General features: G+C 42.8%; 1 protein-coding gene across 1 annotated transcript; it reads right to left on the bottom strand.

Annotated features, from left to right (window-relative positions):
- Positions 1–6,655: 6,655 nt before the first annotated feature.
- On the bottom strand, positions 6,656–8,473 carry LOC109760265 (uncharacterized). The gene has a single exon (XM_020319092.4). It carries the CDS (start codon positions 8,427–8,429, stop codon positions 7,068–7,070), a length of 1,362 nt encoding a protein of 453 aa, XP_020174681.1. The 5' UTR covers positions 8,430–8,473; the 3' UTR covers positions 6,656–7,067.
- Positions 8,474–14,047: the final 5,574 nt, after the last annotated feature.

Genomic DNA, 14,047 nt, shown 5'->3' with positions numbered 1-14,047 from the left:
TGCTATATATCTAGCTATCACATAGTTGTTTATCTTTCTTAGCATAAGTTGTTACTGGACATAGGTGAGCCTAGTTGTTTTAGGTTTTTTTTCTTGACAAATTAAACACTAGTTTTATTCTGCATTTGTTCAAGCCTAAACCGTAATTATTTGAAAGCACCTATTCACCCCCTCTAGGAGACATCCACGATCTTTCACCCTCCCTCCCCATAGCTTATCTCGTCTGCTTCTCCCACAATCGCCAATGGCACCGCTCCGTCTTCGTCGCCCAGCCACTCCGCCGTCATCAGAGGGCAGCTCTAGCTGGGAGGCTACACCACCGCGGCGGCATAGTCCCCGGTGTCATGTACTACGTGTGGCATCCCTATTGGATGTGCGCACAACACCCACCATAGCTCCGCTGCCGCTGCCTGTCGGCAGCTGTTGCCGGCCGCCGTTGCCGCCACCCCACCGTCTGCCGCCGTGGCCGCCACACCACCGTTGAAAGCCAGGGCCATCGCCTGCTCTACCACCGTGGCCCGAAGGAGGGAGGTGGCCGTCGTGGCCGCCACCCCACTGTCGGCCGCCATGGCCAAAACTCGCTCCGCCATCGCGACCCGAAGGCGGGAGGTGGCCATCGTGGCCACCACCCCACCGTCGGCTGCCGTGGCCGCCATCCCACCATCGACCGCCGGGGTCATCACCCGCTCCGCCACCGTCGCCCGAAGGTGGGAGGTGGAGGTGGAGCTCCGCATGTGCGTCAGCGACCTTGCGCGCTACATCGAGTTCCTACGGGAGGAGGAGGAGTGCCTGGTCGAGCACGCAAAGAGTCTTACCGCTGTCGTGGCCACAACACACGCCACCGTAGAGGCGCGGAATGCGGAGATCTACGAGGAGTGCTGTTGCTTCGAGAGGGATCATCTGGAGCGGCAAAGGGCGTTCGAGGTGGGCGTCGCTAAAGGTGCAACATCGGCAGGCACCGGATTCCAGTTCTCTAGCTCGTCAGTAGGCTTCTCCTCCTCTACCTCTTACTAAGCGCGCTCGGCAGAAGAGAGGCTGCTGGAAGTAGTACAAAGCTCCTCCATAGTAGTAGTATTTAGGGGTTATTTTGTTCAGTTCATCTGACTATAGATATGGTAGAACTGTACTACGTACTTAAAATTAGCTAGTATATACAGTTAAACTAGCTATTTCAGTACGTGGTTGGCAACAATTACGGAAACGTTTGTTCGGTTCAGCTGTCGAGTGGAACTGTTTGTATAAACACTGCAAAAAACACACATCCGTGACATTATGGCCCGAACAAAAAAATCGTCATGCTTATGACACTTCTATGACAATAATTGTGACAAAAACACGTATCATCATTGATGTGGTGGGCTCCTACTTCTATGACAGAAAATCATGACAAAAATGGGCTTTTCGTCTTGGGTCGGCCGGAGACGCACCTGCATGACATTCTTTGGGCCATCCATGACGGAAAAATCGTGGTAGAAGTGAGGACAAGGAATATCGGGGAGTTCCCGGTTACGGTGGGTGGTCGGGGCCGAGCGATGCACTGTGGTTTGCGCGTTTCTCTCTGCTACTTCTTGAGCTTGCGTTGATTTTTCCCTTGAAGAGGAAAGGGTGATGCAACAAAGTAGAGATAAGTATTTCCCTCAGTTAAGAACCAAGGTATCAATCCAATAGGAGGAACACACAAGTCCCTAATAGATGCACCTGCACAAACTAACAAACACTTGCACACAACACGAAAAAGGGGTTGACAATCCCTTCACGGTCACTAGCAAGAGTGAGATCTGATAGAGATAGGTATAAAAGGTAAGTAAAAGTGTAAAATAAAGTAAAGATAAATACAACAAGGTATTTTTGTGTTTATGGTTTTATAGATCTGAAAATAATATGATAGAAATAGACCCGGGGGCCATAGGTTTCACTAGAGGCTTCTCTCTTGAAGAAAGCATATGGTGGGTAAACAAATTACTATTGAGCACTTGATAGAAAAGCGCATAGTTACGACGATATCTAAGGCAATGATCATGAATATAGGCATCGCGTCCGTGACAAGTAGACCGACTCCTGCCTGCATCTACTACTATTACTCCACACATCGACCGCTATCCAGCCTGCATCTAGTGTATTAAGTTAACAAGAACAGAGTAGCGCCTTAAGCAGGATGACATGATGTAGACGGATAGATCCAAACAATATAGTAAAAACCCCATCTTTTTATCCTTAATGGCAACAATACAAATACGTGCCTCGCTACCCCTACTGTCACTGGGTGAGGACACCGCAAGATTGAACCATCACAAAGCACCTTTCCTGTTGCAAGATAAATCAATCTAGTTGACCAAACCCAATCAATAGGCCAGAGAGAAATACAAAGCTATCTTAATCATGCATAAAAGAGTTCAGAGAAGACTGAAATAATATTCATAGATAATCTAATCATAAATTCATAATTCATGGGATCTCAACAAACACACCGCAAAAAAAAAGATTACATCAAATAGAGCTCCAAGAACATCGAGGAGAACATTGTATTGAAGATCAAAGAGAGAGAAGAAGCCATCTAGCTACTAGCTATGGACCGGTAGGTTTGTGGTAAACTACTCACACATCATCGGAAGGGTAGCAAGGTTGGTGTACAGGCCCTCCGTGATCGAATCCCCCTCTGGTAGAGTACCAGAAAAGGCCCCAAGATGGGATCTCACGAGAACAGAAGCTTGCGGCGGCGGAAAAGTATTTTTGGTGTGCCCCCTGGTGTACGAGGAATATTTTGGTATTTATAGAGCTGGAATTAGGGTTAGGGGAGTCCCGAGGGGCCCACAAGCCTGGGGGCGGCCCCCCTAGGGCGCCTCTAGGGCTTATGGCCCTCTCGTGGCTATTGTGGCCTCCTCCCGAAGCTTCGTGGTTGTTTTCTGGTCCAAGAAAAATTCTCAAAAAGTTTCATTCCGTTTGGACTCCGTTTGGTATTGATTTTCTGTAAAAGACAAAAACAAGGAAAAAACAGCAACTAGCACTAGGCACTAGGTTAATAGTTTAGTCACAAAAATGATATAAAATAGCATATTAATACATATAAAACATCCAAGATCGATAATATAATAGCATGGGACAATAAAAAAATTATAGATATGTTGGAGACGTATGAAGCATCCCCAAGCTTAATTCCTGCTCGTCCTCGAGTAGGTAAATGATAAAAACATAATTTTTATGTGGAATGCTACCTAACATGTTTATCAAGTAATCTTTCTTATTGTGGCATGAATATTCAGATCCATAAGATTCAAAACAGAAGTTTAATATTGACATAAAAACAATAATACTTCAAGCATACTAATAAAGCAATCATGGCTTTTCAAAATATCATGGCTAAAGAAAGTTATCCCTATAAAATCATATAGTGTTATCATGCTCTATCTTCATCACACAAAGTATTTATCATGCACAACCCCAATGACAAGCCAAGCAACTGTTTCATACTTTTGATGTTCTAAAGCTTTTCCAACTTTCACGCAATACATGAGCGTGAGTCATGGATATAGCACTATGGGTGGAATAGAAGGTGGTAGTAGACAAAAAGGAGAAAGAAATTCTCACACCAACTAGGCAAATTAATAGGCTATGGAGATGCCCATCAATTGATATTGGTGCAAGTGAGTAGGGATTGCCATGCAACGGATGCACTAGAGCTATAAGTGTATGAAAGCTCGAAAGAAAACTAAGTGGGTGTGCATCCAACTCGCTTGCTCACGAAGACCTAGGGAAATTTCAGGAAGTCCCTCATTGGAATATACAAGCCAAGTTCTATATTGTAAAATTCCCGCTAGTAATATATGAAAGTGACAACATAGGAGACTCTCTATCATGAAGATCATGGTGCTATTTTGAAGCACAAGTGCGGAAAAGGGTAGTAACATTGTCCCTTCTCTCTTTTTCTCTCGTTTTTTTAAAAAAAAAATCATTTTTTCTCTTTTTTGGGCTCTTTGGCCTCTTTTTTTATTTTGGGATCTTTGGCCTCTTTTTATTCTAAGTCTGGAGTCTCATCCAGACTTGTGGGGGGAAATCATAGCCTCCATCATCCTTTCCACACATGGGACAATGCTCTAATAATGATGATCATCAGACTTCTATTGACTTACAACTCGATACTAGAACAAAAATATGACTCTATATGAATGCCTCCGGTGGTGTACCGGAATGTGCAATGATCTAGCGTGACATGTATAAAAAATATGAATGATGGCCAAGCCACAAATACTATGTCAATTATATGATCATGCAGAGCAATATGACAATGATGGTATATGTCATAATAAACGGAACGGTGGAAGTTGCATGGCAATATATCTCAGAATGGCTATGGAATGTCCATAATAGGTAGGTATGGTGGCTATTTTGAGGAAGGTATATGGTGGGTTTAATGCACCGGCGGAAGTTGCGCGGTACTAGAGAGGCTATCAATGGTGGAAGAGTGAGAGTGCGTATAATCCATGGACTCAACATTAGTCATAAAGAACTCACATACTTGCTGCAGAAATTTATTAGCCCTTGAAACATAGTACTAATATGCATGCTCCTAGGGGGGTAGATTGGTAGGAAAATCCCATAGCTCGTCCCCGACCGCCACTCATAAGGAAGACAATAAAAAATAATTCATGCTCCAACTTCATCACATAACGAGAGACCATACGTGCACAAACCTTAACACAAGTATTTCTATTAAGCCACAATTACCAACTAGCATGACTCTAATATCACCATCTTTATATCTCAAAACAATTGTAAGGAATTAAACTTCTCATATATTCAATGATCTACATGAAAGTTTTTATTATATCCCTCTTGAATACCCATGATATTTCGACCAAATTCATAACCTAAGAAAATTGCCATACTATTTTTAAGACTCTTAAAATAATATAAGTGAACCATGAGAGTTCATCAATTTCTTTAAAATAAAATCATTGTCGTGCTCTAAAAAGATATAAGTGAAGCACCAGAGCTACTACCTAGCTCAAAAGATATAAGTGAAGTACATACAGTATTCTAATAAATTCACGATTAATGTGTGTCCCTCTCAAAAGGTGTGTACAACAAGGATGATTATGGCAAACTAAAAAGTAAAGACTCATGTAATACAAGACGCTCCAAGCAAAACACATATCATGTGGTGAATAAAAATATAGCCTCAAGTAATTTTACCGATGAATTGAAGACAAAAGAGGGGATGCCATCTGGGGCATCCCCAAACTTATATGCTTGGTTGTCCTTGAATATTTGCTTGGGGTGCCTTGGGCATCCCCAAGCTTAGGCTTTTGCCACTCCTTATTCCATAGTCCATCAAAACCTTAGTCAAAACTTGAAAACTTCACAACACAAAACTCAACAGAAAACTCATGAGCTCCGTTAATATAATAAAAACAAATCACCACTTAGGTACTGTTGTGAACTCATTCCAAATTTATATTGGTGTTATATCTACTGTATTATAACTTCTCCATGGTTCATATACCTTGATACTACCCATAGATTCATCAAAATAAGCAAACAACACATAGAAAATAGAATCTGTCTAAAACAGAACAATCCGTAGCAATCTGGAAACTTCGTATACTTCTGTAACTCCATACATTCTAAAAAATTAGGAAAATCTGGGAAATTTGTATATCAATCTTGTGTAAAAAATTCAGATCAAAATCACGTTTTTGTGAATTTTTAAAATTCCAGAACAGAACAGTACACAGAAAGTAACAATCTGCTAATCTGCTGCCAGATATGGTAAGTTTGACATGAACAAATGGAAAGCACAGCACTGATCGTGCAGTATCAACCTGTCAACCCACCAAGGCTCGAACCTGGGGTGGCTCACTACCTCTAATTAGAAGAAAAGCACAAAGAGTAACATTGCTGGAGTTGTACAGGTAATACATAATACTCCCTCCGTTCGGAATTACTTGTCTCGGAAATGGATGTATCTAGAACTAAAATACGTCTAGATAGATCCATTTCTGCGACAAGTAATTCCGAACGGAGGGAGTACATAATTCTAGTCCTGACATTTGACAACACTATCGGTATTTTTAATAAAACCACAAAACAATTGTTTATTTGATTACATGCTTAATTTTTCATAGTTTGAACTCTCGGAACAATTTTGAGGATAGTCTCAAAGCCTAGCAGTTTCATACTGAAGTCAATTTCATCACAAAAACACAGCCTTTATTCAAATGAGTAAATATGGTAAATGCTGAAGTGCATTCTGTGTATATTCTCGTAATTAAAGGAGGTCAGCTCCTACAATCTTCTTAGAAAGCAAGAATCCGAATTGTGAGAAAACAGCACTTCACCTACTATCCTAATTCATACAGTTCTTCCTTGTTCGGTTTACAACTCTACTAGCTCACTATATGACCAGATATGAAGATCAGTTCAAAAAAAGTGAAAAACAAAGGTCACTACAGCAAATGAAAATAGTACAACTATTGACCCCTAGTTTGGCAAACTAGTAACCTGACAAACTCCTATCGAAGCTAATCATTGATCAAAGGCCTTTTAACTTCATGTATGTCATAACATTTGCATTGTCCATGCTTTGAAGAGAAATACTATAATAAAAAGTAAGAATCAACAAAGTGGGAGGTATGTGTGTTTATCTTCATCACAGAGCTAACAGTTGAATCATCAATGTCTAGAAAATAGAAGTATCCATAAAGTACACAACTCTTGGAGGATGTTTCCAAACACAAATATTACATTCATACAAGGAATTTGATGCAACAAGAAAAATCAGCACAAGCAAGACATTGCAGATAAGAATAAAGACTTCCTGTGGATCTCTTCTAAAATGGATAAAAAGATTTTCAACAAGTATTACATCACAGGGCAAGCTAAACCAATACCTTATTAAACTAGTTAAACCACTACTTTAACTTGCACTTCTTGTTCTATCATGCAAACAGAGAAACTGAGTAAAACAAGTCATGGTGAAATTTGGCATGCATCAGTCAAAGCCTGACCAATGAATTTTACTTTTCAGTCTCATGTTCCACTTCACACTCCTTTTCTTCTGATATTGCTTCTTACTCATCAGTTTCAGCTCTTAATTCACTGCCTTTTCCACTACCTCGCATCCTCAAACCCTTTCGTAAGTAGTAGTACTTCTTCCGCCCGATATCAACAAGCTTGGCAGCCTCCTCCACCCTCGATGCATCTACCAATGCATTCACTACATCCTGCAGCACACCACACTCCACTCTACAGCCCCTTTTACGACTAAACATTTCATAGCAGTACCTTAGTGCACAATCCAGGTCTCCAGCCTGCAGAAGGTGTGGCACGAGAGTCTCATATGTTCCCTTATTTGTGGCACAGTGATTTTTTACCAAATCATCATACAGCTTCTTGGCCTCCTGTAACCTCCCTGCTTTCAAATATCCTCGAATCAACTCATTGTAGGATACTGTATCGGGTTTTGGCCCGTCCTTCTCCAACCTCTCAAGCACAGCAGCTGCATCATCAATCCTCCCTTCTGCAACCCAACCCCGCAGCTTGGCATTGTAGCACTTTGCATCTGGCTCCAAATTCCTCTCCTTCATCATCTCCCATACTATTTCTGCTTCATCCGTGGGGCCATTGTTAGAAAACCCATTCAACAGCGTGTTGAAAGTAACATTGTCAGCTGAAACACCGTGCTTCTCCATGAGAAGAACAACGTCAAGAGCAGCTGAGAGGTCAGGCTTCTGGCACAATGCGCGGATGAGTATGTTATAAGAGTATACGCTGGGAACAATCGAGGGGTGGGTGGCTGGGATCTCCTGGAATACAGCAGTGAGCCCGTCGAAATCCCCGGCTTCTGCATACGCTGCAAGAAGGGCGTTGAATGTCATGGTGGATTTATGCTGCGTGGGAAGTTCATGGAAGGTTGCGGCAGCGTGGGATGGCATGGAGGCACGGCCGTAGAGGCGGATGAGGCGCGTGGCGAACCCCTCGTTTGAGGTCTCGAGGAAGGGCTTCTGCGCTTCGATGATGGCCTCGATGCCGTCTTGGCGGCCAAAGGAAGTGAGGCGGCTTACCGCTACATCGTACACGCGGTGCCACTCGCGGAAGCGCGACGACACGGTTGACGCTTGGACGAACTCGGAGACCAGCGTATCAGGGTCGCGCTGCCGGATGAGGGCAATGAGGATATCGTCAAGGGGCTTCGGGAGCTTGTGGTCCGCGTCGGACTCAGCTTTGGCGGCGGGCTGTTCGCCGAGGGGCTTCGGGAGCTTCTGGCCCGCGATGGAGTCAGCATCGGCGGCGGGCGGTTTCGGCGTCGGCGTCGGCGCCGGCGCGCGCTTGTTCTCGGGATGCTTGGGTAGTTTTACCGTTGGCGAGGAGGAGGAGAAGATGCGGGAGAGGCTGTTCGCCCGGGCGGCGGCGGCGGCGGCGGCGGAGGCCATGGGAAGGCGTCGGATGGGAGCGGTTTGGGGCGAGAGGAGCGGAATGGGCGAACGAGGGTTTTCCCTGCTCTATGCACTTCTTCTGATCGTCTCCCAAGTACCAGCCCGGCCCAGCCCAGCCCAGCCACAAAGAAAGTGATCAACATTTTTTAAATGTTAGAAAGTGATTAAAAAATTTTGTATACACATCCAATATTGTTCGAACGCTTATTCAATATTTTTAAATACTTGTTCAACTTTTTTCAAATACATGTTCTACATTTTTCAAATACTTGTTTAGCATTTTCTAATAGTTATTCAGCATTTTCAAATACTTCTTCAATATTTCTAATACTTATTCAACATTTTGAAATACTCGTTCAACATTTTTTCAAATACTCATTCAAATTTTTTTAATACTTATTCAACATTTGTCAAATAATTATTCAACATTTTTAATACTTATTCAACATTTTTAATACTTATTCAACATTTTCAAATACTTGTTCAATATTTTTCAAATTCGTGTTCAACATTTTATAATACTTTTTCAATATTTTTCAAATACTTGTTTAACATTTTTTAAATGTGTTTCGAAGAGTGTTTTTTTATATATATGTAGAATATTTTACGGAAACACTAACGCCCACACGTGTGGGCGTTTGCATCTCGCCCACACGCGTGGATCCGCGTCCGTTTGTGGATGCACGAATCTTGGCATGTTTGTGGTGCCACGTAGGAATGGGCTGGTGTGTGGGCATTCACCCGGTCGCCCACACGGAGGGGCCGGTGTGTGGATGTTTGGCAGTTCGCCCACACGCCAGTTTTCACTCACGCACAAGGGCTGGTGTGTGGGCATTTGCCATCTCGCCCACACGCCCGTCTCCTCTCCCACACCCAAACTGCCAGTTGCCATGCGTTTTGCAGTGTACATGACAACTGCCCTAGTGTGCTTGCAAGCAGATGGCAACTCTCTTTTTTTACCCGAACATGTCAGTTGCCATGTGTTTTGCAGGGTACACGGCAACTGCCCTAGTGTGCTTGTAAGCAGATGGCAACTCTCTCTTTTACCCGAACATGTTGTTTTGCCATGTCTCTTTGTAGCGCTACACGGCAACTGTTTAGTGTTAGTAGGTGGCAACTCCTAAGGTTTTCAAATCATGGCAACTATAGTAAACTACTACCAGACCATACATGGCAACTGCTTAGTGTTAGTAGGTGGCAACCTCTAAAGTTTTCAAATCATGGCAACTATAGTAAACCAGACCATACATGGCAACAGCTGCAGTTGTCCAAAATGGCATCTGGCACTTGACCTGAGATGGCAACTGCAGTTGAGCAACCATGACAACTGCGGGTAAACGGACATTGAAGAGGGTCCGGACCATGGCAACTGCGGGAACGCGTGATGACTGTCACGCGGGGCGTGCGGTAGGTGGCTGAGAGAGGTGACATGGATTGACGGGCGAAGGTTGCATGCCTTTGCAGAGGCGAGCGATGAAGGAGTGTTGCATCTCGATCTAGAGGCATCAGTCAATTGAATCTCTCTCTCTCTCTGTGTGTGTAGTGTGTGTTTGAGAGAGAGAGAGAGAGAGAGAGGAGGAGGAGGAGGAGGAGGAGGAGGAAGGAGAATATGAGGGACGCGGGCAGTAAACCACTTGCTCGCCGGCGCTGGTCGCCGCTGCAGAAGAAGCAGCAGGAGGGGATCTGTAGATGGGAATGGATTGCTGAACAAAAAATATGTGGCGGTTGTTGCTCTGGGGATAAGGATGAGAGTGCATGCGGTTCTGGGCCCATGTACACATGGCGCACGCGCACGAGAGGATTGACACGATGGTGAATATCAGCCGGCTGAACCGAATCTTTTCCCATATTTTAAAGTATAAAGAAAAGTAGAAAAATAAAGCAAAAAAGACAGCAGAAAACAGCAAAATACACAGGTTGTAGCCTCCTGCGCGGCTGGGCCGGCCCATCTGAGTTCCCACAGGACGCGAGGCTTCCCCTGTGCTCGCTTAAAGCGAGAAATAGGGTGCCCCCGGCTTCAAAGGGTCGATCAATCGCACAAGCGCACGACCACTTGGTCCAGCCCATCTTCCACTGTTCGCATCGCTTAGCAGTTTTGGTTTCACGAAGCTCCTATAGAAGTTTCCCAGCCATTTTTTCAGGTATGGGAATAGTATAGAAGGTTTATTATACGGCTTTACCTTTTCTTTTTCTGCTTCCTTTTTTCATTTTAAATTTTCGTTTTTCTGTTTTTGATTTTTAAAGGCTTTGTTGTTGTTGTTGTTGTTGTTGTTGTTCTTCTTCTTCTTCTTCTTCTTCTTCTTCTTCTTCTTCTTTCTCTATTTTTTTCCTTCTTTGTTTTCCTTTTTTTCTTTTCCAAAAAATGTTGGCATTTAAAATCAACTGTTCAGAAATTCATATTTTTTTTGGAAATTAAGAACATGTTCGTATTTTAACACAATTTTTTCATAAAATCCAAACATAGTTACTAAATTTCAGAAAATGTTCTCATTTCCCAAATTTGTTAACAGATCCAAAAAATGTTTCTAAATTTCAAAAAATATTCCCATTTTCAAAAAAATCACAAATTCAACAAAAATGGAATTTTAAAATGTGTTCCAATTTTCAAAGATTGTTTGTGTTTTATAAAAAATCATTTTTAAAATATTCATAGACTCAAAAGATTTTAGTGTATTAAAAATGTTCTTTCATTTAAAAAATCATGTTTTCTTCAAGTTTTGAAAAAATGTTCATAGTTTCAAAATTGTTGGTGTTTTCAAAAATTGCTCGGTATGTTAATTTTTGTTCTCATTTTCATAATTTGTTTAGAACTTCAAAATGTGTTCTAATTTTTCAAAGATTGTTAGTATTTTCAGTAAATATGTTCTACTAATTTTTTAAAATATGTTCATAGATCAAAAGATGTCCAATTTTTTTTTAAAAAGTTGCGTATTAAAAAATGTTCACGGATTTCAAAATATGTTCCCGTTTTCTAGTTTTGTTTTGAGCTTTGAAAATTGTTTCTGTTTTCAAAAATTTCCTACAAATTCGAAAAATGTTCATGATTTTAGAATTTGTTCAAGTTTTCAAAAAGTATGCAGAGTAAAAAATGTTTTCAATTCCAAAAAGTTTTTCATTTTCAGAACAATATTCAACATTCGATTGTTTTCCTAGAGTTTCGAGAAACGTTTGAAAAATTTGTAAAGATTGTTTAAATGTGTCGCCCGACCCAATTTTTCAGCCGGTTGGTCCGGAGCCGTCTGCCCTGCATGCGTACAATAGTCAGATATATCCCACGTCCTTCCCCATCATCAATGCGGACCCCCTCTTGATAGTACGGTGTCTCCTACGACTCAAGTCCACCAAAACAGAACCGAAGGAGACTACACCGTCTTCACTTAAATCACCGAGGGAAAAAAATCGTCTCATGCCAATGAATGAATCGCTGAAATACTCAACGCACACGATTAGTCCGCAAAAGCATTGTCATCAATCACCAAAACTACTTAGAGAGAGGCATGCCCTAACAATCTCCCCCTTTTTGGTGGTTTGATGACAACACGTGATTTGCACAACGGAATGACAAGAGAATAAGCGAATCCCAGAGACTACAAAATACAGACGGGATCCCCCTAGATGTGTGCACCTAATTAGAGGTGCCTTTGGAATGCGAAGTACACACATTAGGATCAACGCCCCCCCTATATTTTATAGTCTGACATCATTTGCATCAAAGATGAGACATATATGAGCTAGTATGCAATAGAGTAGTAAGTGAGCATAGACATATGAGATAAGCAAGAACTCACACACTACTAAGGTACTGGGCATACAATGATAATAATAGGATAAGGTAGCATATGTCTCACACCATATGATAGGGTACCAGGTCTCACGAGCACAAACCAAACCAAAGCAAATGACGATAGAAGAGTTTGCGAGAGAGAAAGACAAGGCAAATAAGACACTCACAACTCGACAAATCCCTAAACTTTCTCCCCCTTTGGCACCGAGACACCAAAAGGGCAAAGAGTGCTGCTACAGCCCCAGGTGATAGCACAACTGACGATCTCCATCATCACATCCTCGTGTGATCGTCTGCTCCTCCGTCATCGGCAGGGGGCTGCTCAGTGTCTTAGTCTGTCCACGGGTAGTGCTGCTGAACCCACTCCTCCTCATCTGTGATCTTGCCCTCAGATCCGCTGGCAACTGTTGTACCTAACTGACGCATGAGCTCCTTGTGACGGCTCCTGGCCTTCTTCTCAGACACATGAGCCATATACTGTCCATGGGACTCCATGCATAAAAGTTTCTTCATCTTGCGCTTGAGCTTCTTTGCCCATGAGGGCTCCACTCCAGAGGGCACATAGTCCTCCTCCTCATCATCAGCATCAGCCTCTGTCTCAACATCGTCAGCTCCAGATGGAATCCCAGACCTCGGAACCGAAGTGCCCCAGTTCTCCTTCTTCCTCAGACGCTTGATCTCATGAGGGGTCAACTCGCCAGTCTCCAGCACGACACCAGGATAAGTGTGCTCCCAAGCCTTCTCAATAAGCAACATGAGAAAAGGACCATAGATGGGACGCTTGTGCTCGGAGATAGCGGAGAGAAGCTCAGACAACATGACATGAGAGATATCCAAGGACTCTCGAGTGTTTTCTTCCTTCTCATGCTAACAAAAAAGTAACATGTCCATGAGAAACGAGTGAACCATATCCAAGTTCCCAGTGCGTGGGAAAAGAGTCTCTCTGAAGATGCGATGAAGGATGTCCAGGTAGGCAGGCAACTCATACGTCTCCTTCTGCGTCTCGGGATTAATCTTCACAGTGCAGAACGGCCAGAGAGCTTGCTTGTGAGTAGATGTTGTCTTCTGGTGAGGACGAAAGCCAACCGGGTTCTCAAGCCCTTGATCTTCAATCCCAAACAATTCCATGAATGCCTTCCATTTGACTGACAGAAGTTTGCCATTAGTCATCCAAGTCAAGGTCCTTTCCGCATCGGTGCCCAGATGAACCGTGGTATAAAACCGAGCCACCAAATCCGCATCAAAGTCCTTGTTGAACTCCATGATCATGAGAATATTCAGCTGAGTACACATCTGCAAAGCTTCACCAAAGTAGGCAGGATCCTTCCCCATACAGGCAATGTCGATGGAGCGGACATCAACATAAATATTCTTCTACACTTTGATGACATCAAAATAGATTCCCCACTGAAAACGGTTCCAAAACGGGCGGTTGACCAAAGTGGGTTCTTGATCTTCCTCATATGGGTTGCTGATGTCTACTACGCAACTTTATTCTTGTAGACATGTGTTGGGCCTCCAAGCGCAGAGTTTTGTAGGACAGTAGCAATTTTCCCTCAAGTGGATGACCTAAGGTTTATCAATCCGTGAGAGGTGTAGGATGAAGATGGTCTCTCTCAAAAGACCCTGCAACCAAATACAAGAAATCTCTTGTGTCCCCAACACACCCAATACAATGGCAAATTGTATAGGTGCACTAGTTCGGCGAAGAGATGGTGATAAAAGTGTAATATGGATGGTAGAAATATATTTTTATAATCTGAATAAATAAAAACAGCAAGGTAGCAAATAGTAAACGGGCACAAAAACGCTATTGCAATGCTTAAAAATG

The sequence above is a fragment of the Aegilops tauschii genome, chromosome 3, assembly GCF_002575655.3.
Source record: "Aegilops tauschii subsp. strangulata cultivar AL8/78 chromosome 3, Aet v6.0, whole genome shotgun sequence".
In the NCBI taxonomy this organism is placed as follows: domain Eukaryota; kingdom Viridiplantae; phylum Streptophyta; class Magnoliopsida; order Poales; family Poaceae; genus Aegilops; species Aegilops tauschii.
This window is presented reverse-complemented; position numbering and strand designations above follow the sequence as displayed.

Bases quoted from the DNA above. Each gene is read 5' to 3' on its own strand.
- LOC109760265 (XM_020319092.4), bottom strand. From the start codon at position 8,429: ATGGCCTCCGCCGCCGCCGCCGCCGCCGCCCGGGCGAACAGCCTCTCC.